At 47.8% G+C, this 22,978-nt stretch overlaps 1 protein-coding gene across 3 annotated transcripts in view; it reads right to left on the bottom strand.

Annotated features, from left to right (window-relative positions):
* TMEM164 (transmembrane protein 164) overlaps positions 1–1,099 on the bottom strand; it is a 184,382-nt gene extending 183,283 nt beyond the window's left edge. The window contains exon 1 of one of the 3 annotated variants that reach the window (XM_021080004.1): positions 979–1,099. In XM_021080004.1, the coding sequence (XP_020935663.1) occupies positions 979–1,026 (48 nt within the window). In that variant the 5' untranslated portion in view covers positions 1,027–1,099. Of the gene's footprint in view, positions 1–242; positions 386–978 lie in introns of those variants that run through there. The other 2 variants (XM_021080003.1, XM_021080005.1) reach the window with 2 other exon arrangements.

The following is a 22,978-nucleotide window of genomic DNA, read 5'->3' as shown; positions in this document are numbered from 1 at the left end:
GGCCCCAGACGCCCGCCCTCCAGGCAGCACCTCCCCCAGCCCGCGGCCCGCCCGGGACCTGCCCCCTCGCGCGGGCAGCGGCGGGAGGAAGCGGGGAGGGAGGGAGGGAAGGCGGGCGGGAGGCCGGGCCAGCCGGGGGCTGGGCTCCGGCCGGCCCGCTCCCTCCGCCCCGGCGCCGCACCTCCCGCGCCTCCCGCCCGGCCCCGGGGACGGGCCGCCGCGCCCCTCGGGGCTCCACTCACCGGCAGCTCGGCCCGCGGCCCCGGCTCGGGCGCCCACTCGGCTCCCCGCGCTCCCCGCGCCCCGGCTCTCGGCTCCCCCGGCGGCCGCAGCGGCCGCCGCACTCGGCTCCTCCTCCCGGTCTTCCTCCCCTGCAGCAGCCGCGCTCGCTTCCTCCTTCTTCCCCTCCCTCTCTCCTCCCCCTCGCCGCCGCCACCGCCTCCCCGCTCCCGTCCGGCTTGGCCCCGGGCCCCCTCGCGCCCTCGAGCCGCGGCCACCCCGCCGCGCCTCCTCCCCCCTCTCCGGCCTCCCCCCCACATTCGCTCCCACCCTTCACACCTCCCACCCTCCCTCTTTTCTCCGCTCCCTCCCCTCCCTCCCCCGGGCTCAGTCCCCGCCTCCTTCCCCTCCTCCCCGGCCTGCCTCGCGTTCTGCACTTGCCGAGCCAGCACGCGTGCACGGCCACCTTCCTGCACCATGGTCTACGGAATTCGCCTCCTCCGCGAAGCCGTTTTGACCGACTCCACCTCCTATGACCCGGTTCCCCAGGACACATCTTTGTACGCCCTGCACCTAGTAGGCGCTTAGCCGGCCCTCGCCAAGTTCTTGGGGAATGGACGAGCCGTTGCTAGTGATGAGCGGCTGGGCAGGCTTGGCTTTGGGAGGTTTGTTGGGTGGGATCTTCTACTCCTCGCCTCTCCTCCGGTCCACTCGGAAAACAGCCGACTTGGGCAGGGCCAGGAAGGCATCTTCTCTCACCTTTCTAGACACAGCCGTACCCTCCACTCCAGTCCTAGGACGAGGCATCTTACTTTGCTAGGCTCTTCCCCTTCCAGCTCTGCTCCGGTGTTTCTCCCTCTAACCTCCGCCTGCCACACCTTCCTGCTCAACCGTACTGGAGCTGAAGGAAAAGAAGCTTCCCCTGACCTCTTTCCCTGCCCCCCTCCCTGCAACGGAGCAGCTGTTTCCCAACCTGCACTTGGCCAAGAGTCCTGCCTCTGAAAGGCCGGCCAGGACAGTGTGGGTGGGGGCCAAGAATTGGATAAGGGCTGCTGATTGAAACAGGGCCCCCCTTCCCTGCTGCCTTTTACCCGTAGACTGTGGTTTACTTTTCTTTGGGCAGGAAACAGGAAAAAGACCTTTATAGAATCGACCTCGTGTTGATTTAATATTTATTGAAGACTCACAAAGAATTAGGAGAATATCCAGAAAAACATGGTTAGGCACCTTGCCTGGGAAACACTTTCTGGTATTGGCTGCAAGCCAGACTCAAAACATAAAATACAGTCTAATGTGTTATCAGGCTATTGTCCTCCCATCCTTTACAAGTGTGGTTTTCCCCACAAGTAGAGCTGCAGAGCCAGGTAGCCTTGTCTAATTCCAAGCTTTGTACAGCATCTACCATAGGCCTGATGCTCTTCAAACGCTAATTAATAAAGAACAAGGACAAACAAGACTGATTCAGCGGCAGAGTCCTGTCGTGGCTCAGCAGAAATGAATTCCGCTAGGAACCATGAGGTTGCGGGTTCGATCCCTGGCCTTGCTCAGTGGATTAAGGATCCTGCATTGCCGAGAGCTGTGGTGTAGGCCGAAGATGCAGCTCGGATCTGGCATGGCTGTGGCGTAGGCCGGCAGCTGTAGCTCCAATTCGACCCCTAGCCTGGGAATCTCCATGTGCCATGGATGCAGCCCTAAAAAAAAAAAAAAAAAAAAAAAAATTGGTTTAGCAGCTCACTCCACTGAATTCATTTTTCATAGGTGTTTTGTTAAATCCTCTGCAGCGTAACATTAAGGATAATAAAGCTGTGGAGCTCCTGGCATTGACTGCAGCCTGAGATCTTAGGTTCCTCTCTTCAAGGAAGGAGCAATGAGGTTATAACTCAGTAAAAGGCTTCCTTACCGCTGAACTTCCCTTGGGATTTTGGCCTGGAGGGTCCTGTGTTTGCAAAATGACCCTCTTTAGTAACTGGAGCCAGGCCAACTTCCTCACCTGAGGCACAAAATCCTCTCTTCCAAAAGTAGAATAAGCCAAGTGTTGAACCACCCAGGATTCAATTCCTCTTACTTCCCAGTTGGGCAACTGACCTCTTTGGGGCCTCAGTTTCCATCTATCAGCTGAAGGGTCGTCAGTTATCTAGTATCTGATTCCTAGGATTATGCACATTTAAATGAGTTGAATTAGGTAGCACACTCTGCAGTGTCTGGTGCATAAAAAGTGCTCAATAAATGCTCCCCGTTCTCCTCATCCAGTTCCACATCGGTGCAGGCAAGCCCGCACACGTGCAAACACTCTCACATTCAGTGCCTTCCCCCACATCTGCATAAACAAGCCTACCCAGGCTTCGGAGCCCACGTGAAATTGCACTCTCCGCAACCCCCACCCCCAGCTCCCAAGAGCTCTCTCCCTCCTCTGAACCTCAACAGCCGTTATTGCCTGCACTACTCATTTTATTCTGAATCACATACTGCCTTCCATTGTTCTCTCATTGTTAGTTCTGTCTCCCACACTCAGATCTTTGACAGCAGGGACGGGTCTTCATCTTTTCTAAACCCCATCTCGGCACCTAGCAGAGTGGCAAACAATAAGGCACTCAGCAGAGACTAGGGGAATGTTGTCCCTCCCCATAGGTAAAAGGCAAATAAAAACTGAGCTGAAATGGTGGGTCGGATTTTGGAAACTCAAAAAAAGCTTCAGGCAGAGGTCCTGATCATTTCCTTGCTGGGACACAGGCCAAAGGCGTCTTGTCTCCAAACAGTAACAAGAGCAAACGAACTCGGCTTTTTTTAAGTAGAAGCTTGAAGGGCAGTGAAAAGGGAACGTGGACAGTGGGGAAAGTCACCTCTGGGGAAAGGCATTTTTTTCCGGGCTTCTGTGTGCTCAGGTAAAATGAGGCGGGGGGCAGTGAACTAGAACTGTTTCTAAGCTGCCTGCTGGCTCTAGGAGTCCATGACTCCAGGAACTCAGCCTTCCTGCCTTTCATCCAAGTCAGGTTTGAACTGTAAGGCAGAAAGCTGATCTAACTGGCTAGGTGATCCGAGCTACCTCTCTGCCTGTTGAGACACTACCCTAAATTCTTTTGTCCAACGTCCCTTTCCAGCTGTGAACTCAGCTGACCTCCTCTGGAGGGCAAAGAGTCAGAAAGCATTACCTCTGTCATATCATGGACTAGCAGGTGCAGAAAGGTGAAGTGACTCGCCTAAGATCACACAGGCTTGTAGCAGAGCCAGGGCTAGAATCGGGGCTTCAACAAGCATGGGTCGGAGCAAGCTTGCTCACTGACTTGACCATCTTGACTCTTCTCCTCCTCCACTTTATATTCTTTGAATCCACTCAGTCTAACCTGAAAATCAAAAGCATGCATGATCACCCATTAGCAAAAAACAGTGTATGATCCTGATAAGAAGTGCCGTCAGTCAAAATATGCTGCAGGTGTATGGAGGGGAATAAAGAGAGAAGCCTTTTTGTCTTGATCTATCTGCTTACTGCTGCCCCCCCCCCATTCTTTCAACGCCAGCATTCATTGCGCAATTATTTCCTGAGCTTCTATTATGTGTATAGGAATATACCAGATATGGAGGCAATCTCTGCCTTCAGGGAGCTTCAAATCTAGCCAGGGAGACAAGAGGAACAAACAAGGAAGTTGGGAGGGAGGGAGGTTATACAGTGAAGGAGGTACAAACACAAACCCAGTGGGTAAGAGCTGCTGCCACCAGAGCCCATCTTGCATATTTCAAGTGAGCCTCATGGGCAATGAGGTAAAGCAATTCAGTAGTTCAACACCAGGCAAAACTCATCTGTGGGGGAACAGGTCAGCATGGCTGTGAAAGGAAACCAAATCTGTCACTCCAAAAGATGCCTCTTCTGGAGTACCCTTGGTGGCACAGTGGTTAACAAATCCGACTAGGAACCATGAGGTTGAGGGTTCCTGGCATTGCTCAGTGGGTTAAGGATCCAGCGTTGCCATGAGCTGTGGTCTAAGTCGCAGACACGGCTCAGATCCCGCGTGGCTGTGGTTCTGGTGTAGGCCGGAGGCTATAGCTCTGATTTCGACCCCTAGCCTGGGAACCTCCATATGCCGTGGGAGCTGTCCTAGAAGAGGCAAAAAGACAAAAAAAAAAAAAAAAATATATATATATATATATATATATATATGCCTCTTTGGCATGCGGATTGTCTTAGGCTGATTGTTTTTAACAAACAGCAGACATAGGAAAAGTTACAGGTATAGGGGAATATTTACTTGCAAGGAAATCTCCATTTGTAGGGGTGTCTCAGTCTTGGTACCAGGAAGAAAAGGATGACTCCAAATCTCTAGAGATGCTTATCGAAGGAGAAGGCTACACTTTAACTCTGCATAACAAGCTAACCCTTGTTTACTGTGGTTTTCCTGGTCAGCTTGCATAACTGGCTCCCTCCACCCTCAACATCTTTGGTCTTTATGAGATGGTATTGAAGGTGATGGCTTGTGCCACATTAGGCAGTCACTCAGTTTTCCTGGCTCTCCCATGTATTGAGTCCCCATAAAACTGAGTTTCCATGCCGCATTTACCATGAACCTCTTGATCTAAAACTATATTCCCTTTCTTGTCCCTCCCCTGTTCCCCTCAGGATGGAAAAGTATCAATGAAATGGGGAAACTGAAACCGAGCAGGACCCTAAGGGGCTCTCCCTGTTACAAAAGCCTCTCCATGTCCCCCATTTCTTTTTGTTTGTTTTTTTTAGGGCCGCACTCACGGCATATGGAGGTTCCCAGGCTAGGGGTCTAATCCGAGCTACAGCTGCCGGCCTCCACCACAGCCACAACAATGCTAGATCCGAGCTGCGTCTGCAACCTACACCACAGCTCACGGCCACGCCAGATCCTTAACCCACTGGGGGAGGCCAGGGATCGAACCCGCCACCTCATGGTTCCTAGTTGGATTTGTTTCCACTGTGCCACGACGGGACCTCCCCCATTTCTTGTTTGTAGAAAAAGCCCTTAGTCTCCCAGGCCTTCCCCCAAGTTACATAGAGCAGGCCAAGCAGTTACTAATTAGGGAAGTAATGTTACCCAACTTCGTGTGCCCCTCACACAGCAGGGCCAAAGTGAAACCTCAGAGTTTAGGGCCGAGAAAGGCTTATTGCAGGACCAAGCCAGGAAAACAGGTCAGGCAGTAGGTGCTCAAAAACCCCGAACTCCCCAATGGTTTGGGGGGAGTTTTATAGGCAAAATTTGGGGTGAGGGCTGCAGGATGTATGCCTTTCTTCTGATTGGCTGGTGGTGAGGCAAGAAGGCGGTACTCTAGGAATCTAGTGCTCAGCCTCAAGTTACCATCCTCCTCCTGGGTGGGGGCCTTAGTTCCTAAGTTCCTGCAGAAAGACTCAAAGATGTTATGTATCCCTTGAGGAGCAATCAGGACCTTGCTTTTTCTTCTTCGTCTATTTTTTTTTTTTTTTTGGAGGGGCCGTGACTGCAGCATGTTACAATCTCCAAGCCAGGGATCAAACCCAAGCCACAGCAGCAACTTGAGCCTCAGCATTGACAACGCTAAGTCCCTAACCCACTAGGCCACCAGGGAACTCTAGGACTCTGCTTTAATCACTGCTCTACAGTTTCTTTTTCTTTCTTTTCTGGCTTCCTTGAGGTATATGGAGTTCCCAGGCCAAGGATCAGATCCAAGCCACAGTTGAGACCTATGCTGCTGTTGGGACAATACTGGCTCCATTAACCCCCTGCGCTGGGCCGGGAATCGAACATTTGTCCTAGAGCTGCAGAGACACCAACGGCCCCATTGCACTACAGCAGGAACTCCTAGTTTTTTGGGTTTTTTTTGTTTTGTTTTGTTTTGTTTTGTCTCTTCTAGGGCCGCTCCCACAGCATATGGAGGTTCCCAGGCTAGGGGTCGAATCGGAGCTGTAGCCCCTGGCCTACGCCAGAGCCACAGCAACGCGGGGTCCAAGCCGCATCTGCAACCTACACCACAGCTCACGGAAATGCCAGATCCTTAACCCACTGAGCAAGGGCAGGGATCAACTTCATGGTTCCTAGTCGGATTCGTTAACCACTGTGCCACAACGGGAACTCCAGAACTCCTAGTTTCTTTATAGTTCCTCCTTTGTTTCTGCATTCCCTTGCCTCCCGGATTAGCAACTATTTGAACCTGCCCTTTGGTTCTCAGGAAGGTCTAGGAGGCTGAAAAAAACAGAAAGAACTTGCACCCAGGAGAGACTCCAGGGCTCCTGCTTGGTTTCAATGAGGGCATGCAGAAACAGAGGAAAAGCAGTTACACAAGAAAAGTAATGCCTGGACTTCCCTTGTGGCTTAGCAGGTTAAGAATCCGGCCTTGTCACTGCTGTGGTTCTGGATACAGCTGTGGCGTGAGTTCGATCCCTGGCCAGGGAACTTCTGCATGCCAACTTCCGCATACTGGGCTGGGTGCGGCCGAAAGTTGTTTTTTAAAAAGTAATGACAATAGTTCAGGAATAAAACAAAGCCCTACTTCCTCCTCAAGGGATATACCTCACCTCACAAGCTAACATATATCTTTGAGTTTTCTTCAGGAACCTCCACCCATTCAGGTGGAGGATGGTGACTTCTTGCTGAACCCAAGTTCGTAAACCCAGACTGGTGGGAACTGGAGGTTGATGATTAAGATTCCAGAAACATCATCCTATTACCTCCACCAGCCAATTAGAAGAAAGCTATGCACCCTACAGTCTTTCATCCAAATGTTGCCTTTAAAAACCCTTCCCCGGGAGTTCCCATTGTGGCTCAGTGGTGAACAAATCCGACTAGGAACCATGAGGTGGCGGGTTCGATCCCTGGCCTTGCTCAGTGGGTTAAGGATCTGGCGTTGCCGTGAACTGTGGTGTAGGTTGCAGACACGGCTCGGATCTGGCGTGGCTGTGGCTGTGGCTTGGGCTGGCAGCTGTAGCTCGGATTAGACCCCTAGCCTGGGAACCTCCATATGCCTCGGGTGAGGCCCTAGAAAAGACAAGAAAAAAAAAAATGCTGGCCAAAGTCCGGTCTGGAAACATATACAGGAGGTATACATGTTATTAAATGTCTGTTTGTTTTTCTCCTGTTAATCTTTTATTGCAAGGGAGTCTCAGCCAAGAACCTAGAAAAGTAGAGGGAGCATTATTTTTCCTTTCCTACAGCAGTTACCCTGCGGCGGCGGGGGGAGGGGGCGGGGGGGGGGGTACTGACCAGGAAGTTCTGAAGGAAGACTTCTGGAGTGCAGGCAATACTTGTCTCATGATCTGGGTGCTGTTACATGGATAACCACGTATGTAAACATTCACAGAGCCCTGTGCTTGAAGGTTTTGCACATTACCGCATCCAGTTCTACCTCCTTTTTTTTTTTTTTAAGATCAGAGAAGAGAGAAAATACCTGGAGGAGGAGCTCCTGCTGTGGCTCAGCAGGTTAAGAACTCAACTAGTATCCGTGAGGATGAGGGTTCAATCCCTGGCTTTGCTCAGTGGGTTAAGGATCCGTCATTGCCATGAGATGTGGCATAGGTCGCAGATGCGGCTCGGATCTGGCGTGGCTGTGGCTGTGGCGTAGGTCTCAGATGCAACTCCGATTTGCCGCCTAGCCCAGGAACGTCCATGTGCTAGAGGTGCGGCCCTAAAAAGGAAAAAAAGAAAATACCTGGAGGAGGAACTGCCAGGAACTGCTTCATGAAGGAAGAGGTGGTAGTTGATTGGAGAAGTGAATGACTCTGGGCCAGTGGTTGTCAGCTTTGGCTGAGAGATTGAGCAGGACCCTGTGGGGCCCTCCCCATAAAAGCCTTTCTGGGTCCCCAGTTTCTCGTTTGCAGGAAAAAGACTTCAGCCTCCTAGACCTTCTCGAAATACCAAAGGGCAGACGCAAACAGTTGCCAGTCAGGGAAGTAAAGGGAATGCTGAAACAAAGGAAGAACAATCAAGAAACTATAGCACAGTGATTAAAGCAGGGTCCTAATGGATATGCATAACAATATCTTTGAATTCTTCTACAGGAACTAAGGCCCCCGCCCAGGTGAAAGATGGTAACTTCAGGCTGAGCACAAGATTCCAAGAGCACTGCCCTCTTACCTCACCACCAGCCAATCAGAAGAAAGGCACACACCCTGTAGCCCTCACCCCAAATTTTGTCTATAAAACGTCCCCCCGAAAAATGATCAGGGAGTTCAAGGTTTTTGAGCATGAGCCACCCCTCTGTTCTCCTTGCTTGGCCTTGCAATAAACATTTCTCTGCTCCAAACTCTGAAGTTTGGGTTGGTTTGGCCTCACTGTGTATGGGGCACAGGAACTTGTTTGCTAAGAACTACCCTTCAGAATCAATTGAGTAGCTTTCTAAAAATACTGATTCTTAGGGCCCACCCCAGACCAACACATGCTCTAAAAGTAGGGCCTTAGTACTTTTTTTTTTTTTTTTTCAAGGCTGCGCCTCCGGCATATGGAGGTTCCCAGGCTAGGGGTCCAATCAGAGCTGTAGCCGCTGGCCTGCGCCAGAGCCACAGCAACACCGGATCCGAGCCACGTCTGAGACCTACACCACAACTCACAGCAATGCCAGATCCTTAACCCTCTGAGCGAGGCCAGGGATGGAACCTGCCACCATATGGTTCCTGGTCGGATATGTTTCCGCTGCGCCACAATGGGAACTCCGGTTTTTTAACCAAGGTTGAGAACTACTATGGTTCTGGTCACTACGGCAAGGAAATCTAAGGCTGATCAAACAGCATTAAGTGGCATCTCATTTAAGCCTCATGATAAACAACGCTGAGAGCTAGGTACTTTTGCTGGGATCCTCATTTTACAGATGAGAAAATAGAGGCTCAAGTCATGCTGACCATAAGTGTCAAAGCTGGACTTCATCCTAGATCGGTTCACTCTAAAGCCTGAGCACATACACATATAGCCTGTCAGCTAACCATGCCGCTAGTGAAGCATAGGCTGATGATGCTCCTGAGAGATGATAAAGAGATCACTGCTTTTTTTTTTTTACATATTTTTTGTCTTTGTTTTTATGCTTTTTAGGGCCACACCCACAGCATATGGAGGTTCCCAGGCTAGGGGTCTCATTGGAGCTGTAGCCACCGGCCTACGCCAGAGCCACAGCAACTCGGGATCTGAGCCTCGTCTGCGACCTACACCACAGCTCACAGCAACGCCGGATCCTTAACCCACTGAGCGAGGCCAGGGATCGAACCCACAACCTCATGGTTCCTAGTCGGTTTCATTAACCACTGAGCCATGACGGGAAGTCCTCACTGCTGTTTTTGGGGGAGTTTTTTTTGTTTTTCTTTTTTTTGCTTTTTAGGACCACACCCGTGGCATATGGAAGTTCCTAGGCTAGGGGTCAAATCAGAGCTACAGCTGCTGGCATATGCCACAGCCACGGCAACGTGAAATCCGAGACACATCTGCAACCTACGCCACAGCTCACAGCAACACCAACACCAGATCCTTAACCCACTGAGCAAGGCCAGGGATCGACCCGGCATCCTCATGGATCCTAGTCGGGTTTGTTAACCACTGAGCCATGATGGGAACTCTGGAGATCACTGCTTTTTAAACATTCTTTTTTTATGGAGACTTAACGTACATACAATAAGGTGCATTATTCGTCTTAAGTATACAGCTCCATGGATTTGACAAATGTTTACACCCCTGTTATCACCACTCCGAGCTTCATGCCCCTCCCCCCAGTCAATCCACACCCCCGGAGGCAACCATCGCTGTGATTTCTATCGTCATGGATTCGTTTTACTTAATCTTGAATGCCATATAAATGGAATCATACAACCTGTACTTTTTATTGTTTCTGCCTTATTTTGCTCACCCATCTGACTGTGAGGTTCATCAGATCACTTCTTAGGTGAGAAATGAATGCTTGGGGTACAGGTGATGCTAAACCCATCACACTTGGGACCCATCAGGGTTCAGAGCTTTCATTGCCGAGTTGGGAACTTTTGTCACTGGGAAGCCCTTCACCCCTGCCACTGTAATTCCAGCTGTGCTCTCACTGCTGATATTAACAATGTTGTATTTCTCCTGAATTGTTCAGGACATATTAACCGTATACAATCTGAGAAGCAGCAGAAGCCAGCTTCCTGGAGTCAGAGAGAGGTGCATGTTGCCATGAACCTGGCCTCTGGGCTCCAGAAGCCCCAGGAAGAATTCCTGTCCTCCCAGTTTCAGAAAGGTCACAAAGAACCCAATGAATATTTGGTGGGAGATGGGGAGGCTATTTCTGGTGCAACCCCACTTTAGGAAAGTCTGATAAAGATCTCATCTTCCTCTCGACTCCCCATCAGAGCTGAGCCCCAGAATACCATGGCTGACCCCCAAATAATACAAACTGGACATAGCTACTCTCCCCCTCCCCCCCTCATCTTTCCTACCCCAAGTTAATGCCACCCTCTTGTGTTCAGGTCCATTATTGTTGTAGATAATTCCAAATTTCTAGATTTTCTAAGTCCATTGCTATGTTCTAGCTCTTCTCCTCATGGCTGGCAGAAACCAGAAATGATTCTGAATGGCTTTAGTCCTATGGACCCAGCTTTACTCTCTCTGCATGCAGGGCCTCCAGCATGAGGCGAAAATAACTCCAACTTCTCACCATGCATAGAGTGTTTTCATCAGAGTCATGAGAGGCAGAGAATCATAATCATTGTGCTCTTTTCCTTAGCTTTAAGTGTTTCCTGTCTGTAACCTTGAACTTTGACATTTGGACCTTATTTGTCAGTTTCCAGGAATCTCTAGACATTAAGCTAACTTTTCCATATGGTTCCATAATATCTGATGGTTTGTTGGTTTTTGGGGTGTGTGTGTGTGTGTTTGTTTGGCCACGCCTATGCCACACAGAAGTTCCTGGGCCAGGTATCAAACCTGAGCCACAGCAGTGATAGCACTGAATCCTTAACTGCTAGACCACCAGGGAACTCCCTGATGGATTTTTTTTTCTTTTTTGTTTGTTTGTTTTCTGATGGATTTTTTTTTTTGTTTGCTTGCTTGTTTTGTTGTTTCGCTCCCTAACTTCTAACCTACTTGATCCCTGTAGTAGCAATTTTTACTTGCTCTCCACTGGATCCTGACCCACTAGTTGAGAAAAACACTGTATTCAGAGATAAAAAAAAAAAAAGCACCCAGGCTCTTGCCGCGGGCCCTTGACTTGCTGCCCAACCAACTTCACCCTTTAGTTTTCTCATATTTGGCAGAAAGGTACAAATCCCGACCTCTCCTTGCTTCACAAACACATGCCCAGCACAGATAAGAATATACACCTGAGGCTCTCTGCAATTTGGCTGCTATATAAATTCAAAAGATGATTGCCATCATTAAATCTAAAATAATGGGAACGTCATGCTTTCATAAGGGAAGACACCTAGAAGTACCTTTATATCAGGTACACACCAAGAAAAGAAAAACTTGGAGTTCCCATCGTGACACAGCAGAAACGAATGAACCATGAGGTTGTGGATTCGATCCCTGGCCTTGCTCAGTGGGTTAAGGATCCAGCGTTGCCGTGAGCTGTGGTGTAGCTTGCAGACGCGGCTTGGATCCTGCGTTGCTGTGGCTGTGGTGTAGCTGCAGCTACAGCTCCAATTGGACCCCTAGCCTGGGAACCTCCATATGCCTCGGGTGTGGTCCTAAAAAAAAAGACAAAAAAAAAAAAAAAAAAAAAAGATAGGAAAAACTTCAGCTACAGCATAAAAAAATAAGGTGTTTGCTTTGGGGTAATCTAACTGAACAGAACTGACATTATGAAACCTTTTTTTTTTTTATGATCTAGAAAACCCAAGCCAAGTTGAAGAAAAAGTTCAAGAACTAACAAATTACTCCTTAAGCTTCCAAGTTTAAACTTTCCCTTCATTCCACTAATAGGCTATTAGTGGAGAAATGCTTTCTTGGCTTGAAGTCTTAAGTTACCACCTACTCTGTCATCAGAAATTCAATTTGGCATTATTTGGGTATTTAAATCCTGAACCAATCAGGTGCTTGTCTTTTTTCCAAGGGTTCCAAGTAAGGTTTGTGGTCAAATGTCACAGGCTCAGGCAGAGCCAAAAACTTGCTGTGGCATACTGGGCAGACGTGGTCTGGGGAAGCCTGGCCGGGCCAAATGTCACACGAGTCAAAGCACAAGAAAGAAGTGGCAGCCAGGACACGTGGGTTGGATTTGATCAGCTTGGGCTAGTCACTCCCTTTCTTTGGGCTTCTGCTTTCTCTTTTGGAATCCAAAAGGATTCCAGTCCCTTGCTCATCTTGAAATCCTCTTCTAGCTTTGATAGTCCTTGAAAATAATCAGGAATGTTGGTGTGAAAACACTGGCCTTCCAAATGTAGCTTCAGTTTGGAATCCTGGATATCTAGTTCATGTGTCTCTATCATTACTATTCTGCGATGCAGTAATAAAGAAATTGCCCCACTGAACAGAGACATAAGCTGATGTGTTCCAGGCTAAGTTAGTCACAGGTGCATGCAAGACGCCCGACCCAGTACCTTCCTGAGGGCGGAGCATTTCTGCCGGCTGTATTTCCTCACATCCTTCGTTATGGTTCTTTTCAGGAAGCATGTCTTGAGGGCTACTCTGTACCAGGTAATCTGTACAAGCAGGTATTTCATAACGAAAATGTCATGGGCAACGTATATTTCGAGCATTAGAGTGTATAAGCACACCTCTCTTGTTTTTGCAGAAGTCCAACAGTGCAAGAAAAATTTGAAGTCCCTGATGCTGAACGTAACATAAAAATAAGTAGTGGCTTTATTTCCTGAATCAATATTTGAGTAACAAAGTAAACAAACAAATCAGACCTGAAATCAGAGAGACGCGGGTTCCATTCCTTGCCATCGATGAGCTTTTGCAACCCCAGGCAAGTGACTGAACCTCTTGGAGGCTTTTTCCTCATGTATGTTATGCTATTCAAAGTATCCACCTAAGTATCCACCTTGCAGGGTGGTTGTGAGGATCAATGAGGTAATATATATGGAAAGTAGCTAGCATCCGTCTGGCAAGGAAGCCACTCAGTATCTGTTTGCTTTAGGGATTTGCCTCCTTTCCAATTCCAGATATTCATCTTTTAATCCTAAAGCAGAAATCAGATCTACCCCAAGTGGGTCAAGCGGGCTGATTTTCTGTGGAAGAGAATAACCTTTTACTTCTGTAACCTCAGGTGGAACTGACATCCTGTCCCACCATAACATTGCGGGAGTGTTATTAGAAACCACACACTTTGCTGCAGGGGAGGAGGAAGAAGAAAGAAGGAAAGAAAACTAAGCATCTGGTACATGTGCAATTGATTTTGAGATGTGGGCAAGCTGGCAGTTTGTAGTTGCTCTTTTCCTGAAGTGCAACGCTGTCAGAAATCAATATGCTAAAAGCAGTTTTGGAAAGCTAGCTCGGGAACCCCTGGGGGATTCTGAGAGCTGTTGTTGCATCCATCCTAGCTCTATGCAAGCCTTCTACCCTAACCTGGTCCTCTCTTTGTAAGATAAGCATTCAGGGCATCAGCGCCTCCCTCCCTGTTACAGAAAAGATGATAAAGCCATTCCGTCCCTCATGGGGAGACCCAAGAGCTTTGAACATTGCTCCAGCAATGGAGTCAGATTGAGGAGAAGCGACACTAATTTCAAGTCCAATGAAATCTAAGCAGTACTGATAATAATATCCCCTCTTGGAGCAGGTTAAACAGTGTCCAGGGCCAGGTGAATCTGCATCTCTTCCGAGAGTTCTTGAGGGGAAGCGTGACAGTAGCAATCAACTTCTAAATTTACACTTAGATCCCAGTCTACACCTGAGAATTATAACGTTATTGGTGATGATAACAGTAATAACAGCTATCATTTATTGAGTGCTTAGGTGCTGAATTATCTCAGCCCTTTAGGGAAACCGAGGCTTAGAGAGAGAAAGAGAGAAAGAGAGAAAGGATAAGGGATTTGCTTAAGGTTCCACTGGTAGTGAGGAGAAGGGCGTTTCCAAGCCAGATCTGTCTAAATGCAGAGCCTCGTCATGGCTCAGTGGTAACGAACCTGCCTAGTATCCATGAGGATGCGAGTTTGATCCCTGGCCTCGCTCAGTGGGTGAAGGATCCAGTGTCACTGTGAGCTGCAGTGTAGGTGGCAGCTGTCGCTCTGATTGTGAACTTCCATATGCTGTGGGTGCAGCCCTAAAAAGCCAAAATAAAAGTAAATAAAATAAATAAATAAATGCAGAGTCTGACCAGCTAAACTCCACGCCACTCTGTCTCTTGCCCAGAGTTTGAAAGGACCTGTGGTTTGTTCTTGCAACATGACCAACTAGGTCTGGAGGACTCATCTGTGGACAGGAGCACAGTCTCTACAATTTGGAACTGGGGAGTCAAGAAGAAAATGAGCCACCCAGGGTTTGAGCCCAGGATGTCAGCCACATGATCACAATATTTTTATCACCTGAGCATTTGGTTGTCCCTCCTACCATTAAAGATGAGTAAGCTTTTTTTTTTTTGGTCTTTTTGCCATTTCTTGGGCCGCTCCCGTGGCATATGGAGGTTCCCAGGCTAGGGGTCGAATCGGAGCCATAGCCACTGGCCCACACCAGAGCCACAGCAACTCGGGATCCGAGCCACGTCTGTGACCTACACCACAGCTCACGGCAACGCCGGATCCTCAACCCACTGAGCAAAGCCAGGGATCGAACCCGCAACCTCATGGTTCCTAGTCAGATTCGTTAACCACTGAGCCACGACGGGAACTCCTAAAGATGGGTAAGCTTTTTAACTTGTGCTTCCAATGAGGAAGTGATTTAGTGCTCTCAAGGCTTCATTTGGTTATAGCTGGCATCTGCTTTCAAAACACTTGGGGATTGAATATCTTCAGAGCCGTTTCCTCTCGGATAGGGTTCTCTGGATATTGATGGATTTGTTTCTAGGGTAACAGAGACAGAAAGAACAAAGGAATAAGGAGTTCCCGAGTTCCCTTCATGGATCAGTGGTTAATGAACCCGACTAGGATCCATGAGGTTCCAGGTTCAATCCCTGGCCTTGCTCGGTGGGTTAAGGATCCAGCGTTGCCGTGAGCTGTGGTGTAGGTCACAGACGTGGCTCAGATCCCGCGTTGCTGTGGCTGTGTCGTAGGCCAGCAGCTGTAGCTCCTATTCAACCCCTAGCCTGGGAACCTCCATATGCTGTGAGTGGGGCCCTAAAAAAAAAAGAACAAAGTAATAAGATACAGGAGTCCCCATTTTGCCCTTAGGATGGGCCCCTAGAATGCTAATCACTTACCTACACCAGGACTTCCAAAAATAAATATTTTATACTCTGATTCTTAGTTTATCTCTATGCATCCCAGCCTCTTTCCAGAGCCACTCCATCTTGCTGCCACCCTTTGTGGCAGAACCTCCTGCTGCGTTCCTCCATCTCTTCTCTTCATCACCTCTCCATCTATTCTTTCATCCAGATTTCATCTCCAGATGCCCTCCTTCCCCTCAAAGGGATACTCAGCATGTGACCCATACAACTCTTGACATATTGTTAGTCCACAGCACAATTATGGATTCCCTTCCTTTTCATATTTGATATTTCCTTTGCTCTGGCTTAGAGGTTTGTAGGAATTATATGTAGAGAAAGACAGTTTGTCATTCAGGTAGCTGGATAATAAGATGCAATGACTGCATGATGGAAGCTTTCTGTTTTCCCCTCTGACTTGGTATTTCATGGTTCTTCAGAGGTGTGTACAACACAATGTTATGTGATCTTAATCACGCAGATAAAGAGTCAAGGGATCCACTAAAGAAAAGTCTAATTGGACTTTAAAAAGCAAATATAGGCACATGAAAAGATGCTCAACATCACTAATTATTAGAGAAATGCAAATCAAAACAACAGTGAGATATCACCTCACTCCGGCCAGAATGTCCATAATCAAAAAGTCTACAAATAATAGATGCTGAAGAGGGTGTGGAGAAAAAGGAACCCTCCTACACTGTTGATGAAATTTAAAATTTGTGCAGTCACTGCGGACAGCAGTACAGAAGTTCCTTAAAAAAATTAAAAATTGGGAGTTCCCATCGTGGCACAGTGGTTAACGAATCTGACTAGGAACCATGAGGTTGCGAGTTCGATCCCTGCCCTTGCTCAGTGGGTTAACGATCTGGCGTTGCCGTGAGCTGTGGTGAAGGTTGCAGACACGGCTCGGATCCCGCATTGCTGTGGCCCTGGCATAGGCTGGAGGCTGCGGCTCTGATTCAACCCCTAGCATGGGAACCTCCATATGCCGCCGGAGCGGCCCAAGAAATGGCAAAAATACAAAAAAAAAAAAATTAAAAATTGAGTTACCATGTGACCCAGCAACCCCACTTCTGGGCATATATGTGGAGAAGACTAATTTGAAAAGATACATGCACCTCAATGGTCTTTGTAGCACTATTTCCAATAGCCAAGACATGGAAGCAACCTAAATGTCCATCAATAGAGAAATGGATAAAGATAAGGTGGTATACACACACAGGATGGAATATTACTCAGCCATATAAAAGAAAGAAATAATCCCATTTGCAGCAACATGGGTGGACCTAGAGATTTCATATTAAGTGAAGTAAGTCAGACATAGAGAAACAAGTATCGGAGTTCCCATCGTGGCGCAGTGGTTAACGAATCCCACTAGGAACCATGAGGTTGCGAGTTCGGTCCCTGGCCTTGCTCAGTGGGTTAAGGATCTGGCGTTACCGTGAGCTGTGGTGTAGGTTGCAGACGTGGCTCGGATCCCGCGTTGCTGTGGCTCTGGTGTAGGCTGGCGGCTACAGCTCCAATTAGACCCCTAGCCTGGGAACCTCCATATGCCGAGGGAGCGGCCCTAGAAATGGCAAAAAGACAAAAAAAAATAAATAAAATGAAACCACAAGGACCTACTGTGTAACACAGGAAAGTATATGCAACATTTTGTAATAACCTGTAAGGGAAAGGAATCTGAAAAAGAATATATATGAAACTGAATTGCTATGCTCTATACCTGAAACTAACATGACATTGTAAGACTAATATAATTCAAGAGTTTTTTTTAAATGCAAAAAAGCAAATATAATACAACATAGTGCCTACGGTTAATGATACTATATCGTTACATAGGAGTTCCTGCTATGATGCAGAAGGTTAAGGGTCCGGCATTGTCTCTGCAGTGGCATGGGTTCGATCCCCGGACCAGTGCAGTGGGTTAAAGATCCAGCATTGCCACAGCTGGGGGGTAGGTCACAGCTGTGGCTCGGATTTGATCCCTGGCTGAGGAACTTCCATATGCTGTGGATGAGGCCAAAAAAGAGAAAAAAAAATATTGTATTTTATACTCCAAAATTTGCTAAAAGGGTAGTTCTCATGTTGTCTCCTTATCTCCCCCCAAATAAATGAAGAAGATAGGAGGAGGCTTTTGGAGGTGATGACTATGTTTATGGCATCAATTGTAGTGACAATTTCAAGAGTGTGTACTTATCTCCAAACTCATTGAGTTGTATACATTACATACGTACAGTTTTTTGTATGTCAATCATACCTCAATAAAGCTGTTTTTTCAAAAAGCAAACATAGGTAGTTCCTGTCTTGGCTCAGCAGTAAGGAACCCGACTAGTATCCTTGAGGACGCATGTTCAATCCCTGGCTGTGGTCTAGGCTGGCAGCTGCAGCTCCAATTCAGCCCCTAGCCTGGGAACTTCCATATGTTACAAGTGCAGCCCTAAAAAGCAAAAAAAAAAAAAAAAAAAAAAAGCGAACATAACTGGGAGTTCCCACTGTGGCTCAGAGCAGGTTAAGAACCCGACATAGTGTCCATGAAGATGAGGGTTCAATCCCTGGCCTCACTCGGCGAGTTCAAGATCTGGCATTGCAGCAAGCTGCAGCATGGGTCACAGATGCAGCTTAGATCTGGTGTTGCTCTGGCTGTGGCACAGACCAGCAGCTGCAGCTCCGATTTGACCTCTAGCCTGGGAACTTCCTTATGCTACAGGTGCGGCCCTAAAATAAAAAGGAAAAAAAAAAAAACAATTGGGTAGAGGTCAGGGTCTCTGTATCATTTCTTACAACTGCATGCGAATCTACAATTATCTCAAAATAAAGTGTAATTTTTAAAAAGCAAATACAAGAAGACCTTTATATATAGGATAGAGTCTGGAGTTTCTGAGAGAAAGAGATCAGCAGATAATCAGGTTCTGTTTCCCTCAAAGGTCAAAGGAAACTCTGGTTCTGAGCACAGAAACGGTGACCTTATCAATATTCAATTGATTAAAGGTAAAAGAAGAAAAACAAAGGCAAAAAATACAGGAAGAAGAATGAGATCTTTCTCATGGTGTTTGTTCTCTTTTTTGACCCTCAACGTGATTTTTTTCCCCTCGGTTGGGTCCACTGCTGTAACTGAAGCAGCCACATCATTTGATGGGGATGGTCAGCTTAACTCTAAACAGAAGGAATCTCCCCCAAGTGATGATTTATTTTTTTTTAAAAAAGGACTTAGCATCCTCTGGGCCTCTTCCCGCATGGTTGCTCACGCTCTCTCTCTCTCCATTCCCATCACATCATCCAAAGATTGGATTTCATCCTGTTTTCTATAGAAGACAGACCAGGCTTGCCTGGAAAGAAAACATCCCTGGAGAGATTAGACTCTGACTAATTCTCATTTCCAGCATCTAAAGGCAAAGGATTAGATTAAAACATAATAACGTAATACTGTGCCCCAACTGCACTACCCAAACTCTCTAGCATATGGCATTTAAATTTTTTTTTTCTTTTTGCTTTTTGGGGCCACACCCGTGGCATATGGAGGTTCCTAGGCTAGGGGTCAAATCAGAGCTGCAGCTGCCCTCGTACACCACAGCCACAGCCACATCAGATCCGAGTCACGACTGCGACCTACACCACAGCTCACGGCAATGCCAGATCCTTAACCCACTGAGTGAGCCAGGGATTGAACCCACAACCTCATGGTTCCTAGTTGAATTCGTTTCTGCTGCTCCACGATGGGAACTCCGCATTTTTAAAATTTATTTATTATTTTTAGGGCCACTCCTGCAGCATATGGAAGTTCCCAGGCTAGCGGTTGAATCGGAGCTACAGCTGTTGGCCTACACCACAGCCGCAGCAACAGGATCCGAGCCACATTTTTGACCTACACTACAGCTTACCACCAGATCCTCACCCCACTGAGCAAGGCCAGGGATCGAACCCACAACCTTATGGTTCCTAGTCGGAACTCCCATTTTTAATGGCGACCAGCCAAGGCAGTTCTCTCTCTCTCTCTCTCTCTCTGTCTCTCTCTCTCTCTCTCTCTCTCTCTCTTTTTTTTTTTTTTTTTGGCTTTTTTCTATTTCTTGGGCCGCTCCCACGGCATATGGAGGTTCCCAGTCTAGGGGTCGAATCAGCCATAGCCACTGGCCTACGCCAGAGCCACAGCAACGCGGGATCCAAGCCGCATCTGCAACCCACACCACACCTCACAGCAATGCCGGATCCTTAACCCACTGAGCAAGGGCAGGGACGGAACCCGCAACCTCCTGGTTCCTAGTCGGATTCGTTAACCACTGCGCCACGACGGGGACTCCCCAAGGCAGTTCTTAGAAGCAGATGGTAGGTTCTGTATTGGTGGAAGTCCCTGTACACCTAGAAAGAGAACAAGAGGAATAACTTAGATTTCAAGCAGAAAAAAAGGCTTCTGGTTTTCCTTTCTGTTCTGATGTAAACATTCAAAGCCTTTTAAGTCTCACACGGTCACATGGTCACATGTGTCACATGGGTCTTTGTTCAAGCTGGGGGGTGGGGGCAGAGATGCCCTTTTGTTATAGCTCGCACTTGTGGCTAAAGGGGCCCAGGAACTACCATTAAGCAGAGCAAGGCTGAGCTTTCACTTCCTGTTCCTCCTGACACCCTTCGATAGGTCTTTCACTGCTCCTCTCTTCTTATTTTATCTCCTTTCTCTTCTTTTTTTTTTTTCCTGTCTTTTTGCCTTTTCTTGGGCTGCTCTGGGGGCATATGGAGGTTCCCAGGCTAGGGGTCCAATCGGAGCTGTAGCCACCAGCCTATGCCACAGCCACAGCAACGTGGGATCTGAGCCGCGTCTGCAACCTATACCACAGGTCACGGCAATGCTGGATCCTCAACCCACTGAGCAATGCCAGGGATCAAACCCGCAACCCTATGGTTCCTAGTCGGATTCGTTAACCACTGCGCCATGACGGGAACTCCTCTCCTTTCTCTTCTTTACCCTGTCTCCTTCCATTTCTTCTTTTCCCCCAGCCCAGAAAGTTACTCTTAAACTCAGCCTAACCATGCTTGAATAGTGCCACCTGACTGGGAAATGCGCAGGTATTTTCATCAGTCTCTCGTCATATTCCCCTCCTCCTTTGGGTCGGCTCCCACCTCTGGGGTGAGTCATCCTAGTCACCCCGAATCGCCCACAGAGTGACACACGTGAATCTGGCTGCCTTGTGGCTAGCAGAGGGAAGATGGGGGAAATGGCTTACCTGTGCCAAGGGACACTTCTCGGCTATTCTCCAACCCTAACAGGGAGGCACAGTTGCAGTAGGGCGGCTCTAACATTTCCCTGCTTTCTGACTTCCTCTCATTCCCACCTGCTAGGATTCTTGACTAATCCCATGGGCAGGTGAAAAAAAAGACACCTGCAAAAATGGCTATTGCTTCCTAGATTGCTATAACCACCAGCGAGAGCAAGGTTAGAGGTCTGGGTGTTTCCATCGTGGCGCAGCAGAAACAAATCCGACTAGGAACCATGAGGTTGTGGGTTGGATCCCTGGCCTCGCTCAGTGGGTTAAAGATCCAGCGTTGTCATGAGCTGTGGTGTAGGTCAAAGATGCGGCTTGGATCTGGCATTGCTGTGGCTGTGGTGTAGGCCGGTGGCTACAGCTCCGATTAGACCCCAGCCTTGGAACTTCCATATGCCACGGGTGCAGCCCTAAAAAGACAACGAGACAAAAAAATTTAATAAAATTTAAAAAAAAATTGAAGTTAGATCACGGAATTCCTGTTGGGCTGCAGCGGAAATGAATCTGACTAGTATCCGTAAGGACTCAGATTCCATCCCGGGCCTCACTCAGTGGGCCAGGGATTCAGCATTGCTGTGAGCTGTGGTGTAGGTCACAGACGCGGCTCGGATCCTGTGTTGCTGTGGCTGTGGTGTAAGCCAGCAGCTGTAGCTTCCATTCAACCCCTAGCCTGGGAACCTCCCTCTGCCATGGGTGCAGCACAGAAAAAAAAAAAAAAAGCAAAAATAAATAAATAAAAAAAAATTGAGGTTACATCACATCATTCCTCATGGAATATTCCCCCATGGCTCCCAGTTTCACTCATAGTAAAAGCTAAAGTTTGTATAAAGCTTTACACCATTCAGCTCCCCTCCCCCTGAACCCCATCATTCTTATTATTTTCCAACTCTGCTCCCATCACACTGGTCTCCCTGCTTTTCCTTAAATACACCTGTTCCCACCCTGGGGCCATTGCACTGTCTCCCCCTCTGCTTGGAAAACTCTCTCCCTGGATATTGACATGGATCGCTTCCTTGCTTCCTACGGGTTTCTGCTCAAATGCTATCTCCTCAGAGAATCCTTACTCACGTTACTGTTTCTCTTAACAAATATCACCATCTGCTGAATTACAATTTTATTTGATTAATGTCTGTCTCCTCCCAGTGTAAACTTCTTGGGAGCAGCAACTTTGTTTCATTCACTGCTCCATTCAATAGCATTTAGAAGAGTGCCTGGCACATAATGTTCAAGTAATATTTTCTAAATGAATAAGTGAATGAGTAGTGGGTTTTGGTTTTGTTTTTGGTTTTGTTTTGTTGTGTTTTGTTTTGGTCTTTTTGCCTTTTCTACAGCCGCTTCTGTGGCATATGGAGGTTCACAGGCTAGGGGTCTAATCAGGGCTGTAGCTGCTGGCCTACGCCGGAGACACAGCAACGTGCGATCCAAGCCGCGTCTGCGACCTACATCACAGCTCATGGCAACGCTGGATCCTTAACCCCTTGAGTGAGGCCAGGGATCAAACCCGCAACCTCATGGTTCCTAGTCGGATTCGTTAACCACTGAGCCACGACGGGAACTCCCTAAATGAATAAGTGAATGGATGAATGAACCTCTTTACCAAGACTTCTCCAAACAGATAGCATCATATAGAACAAGGCCTCTGTAATGCTTGGGCAAAGCAGTGGAAAAGACCTGCTCACCCCAAAACAAAACAGATCCGCATCTCAGTGAAGAGTAGCCTTTGTATCAGAATAAACATTGACCACTCTGCACCTGCTTTGCTATGCCTGGTCCTTATACCTGGAAGTAGGGATATGAACTTTTTTTTACAGATGCACAAAATGATGAGGCTCAGAGAATTTAAGCCACATTTCCAAGGCCACCTCTTTGGTAAAAATTCATCTGCTCATCATTCATTTGTTCATTCCTTCAACATTTACTGAGCACAGGTATAGATACTGGAAATACACAGTGAACAAAACTGCATGAATTTCCTGCCCTTCACAGAGCTTAAACTCCAGTGGTGTAAATGATCCTATGAGCAAATGATGCTTAGTTGCTGTTTTATTGACTTGATTTGTAAAAAAAATTTTTTTCTTTTTTATTGCTTTTTAGGGCCGCACCCACAGCATATGGAAATTCCCAGGCTAGGAGTTTAATCGGAGCTAGAGCTGCCGGCCTACACCACAGCCACAGCAACGCCAGATCCGAGCCACGTCTGTGACCTACACTACAGCTCACTGGCAGCGCTGGATCCTTAACCCACTGAGCAAGGCCAGGGATCGAACCCACAACTT

Source organism: Sus scrofa, chromosome X (assembly GCF_000003025.6).
Source record: "Sus scrofa isolate TJ Tabasco breed Duroc chromosome X, Sscrofa11.1, whole genome shotgun sequence".
Taxonomy (NCBI): domain Eukaryota; kingdom Metazoa; phylum Chordata; class Mammalia; order Artiodactyla; family Suidae; genus Sus; species Sus scrofa.
The sequence above is the reverse complement of the archived record's forward strand: the minus strand, read 5'-3'. Positions and strand labels throughout refer to the sequence as shown.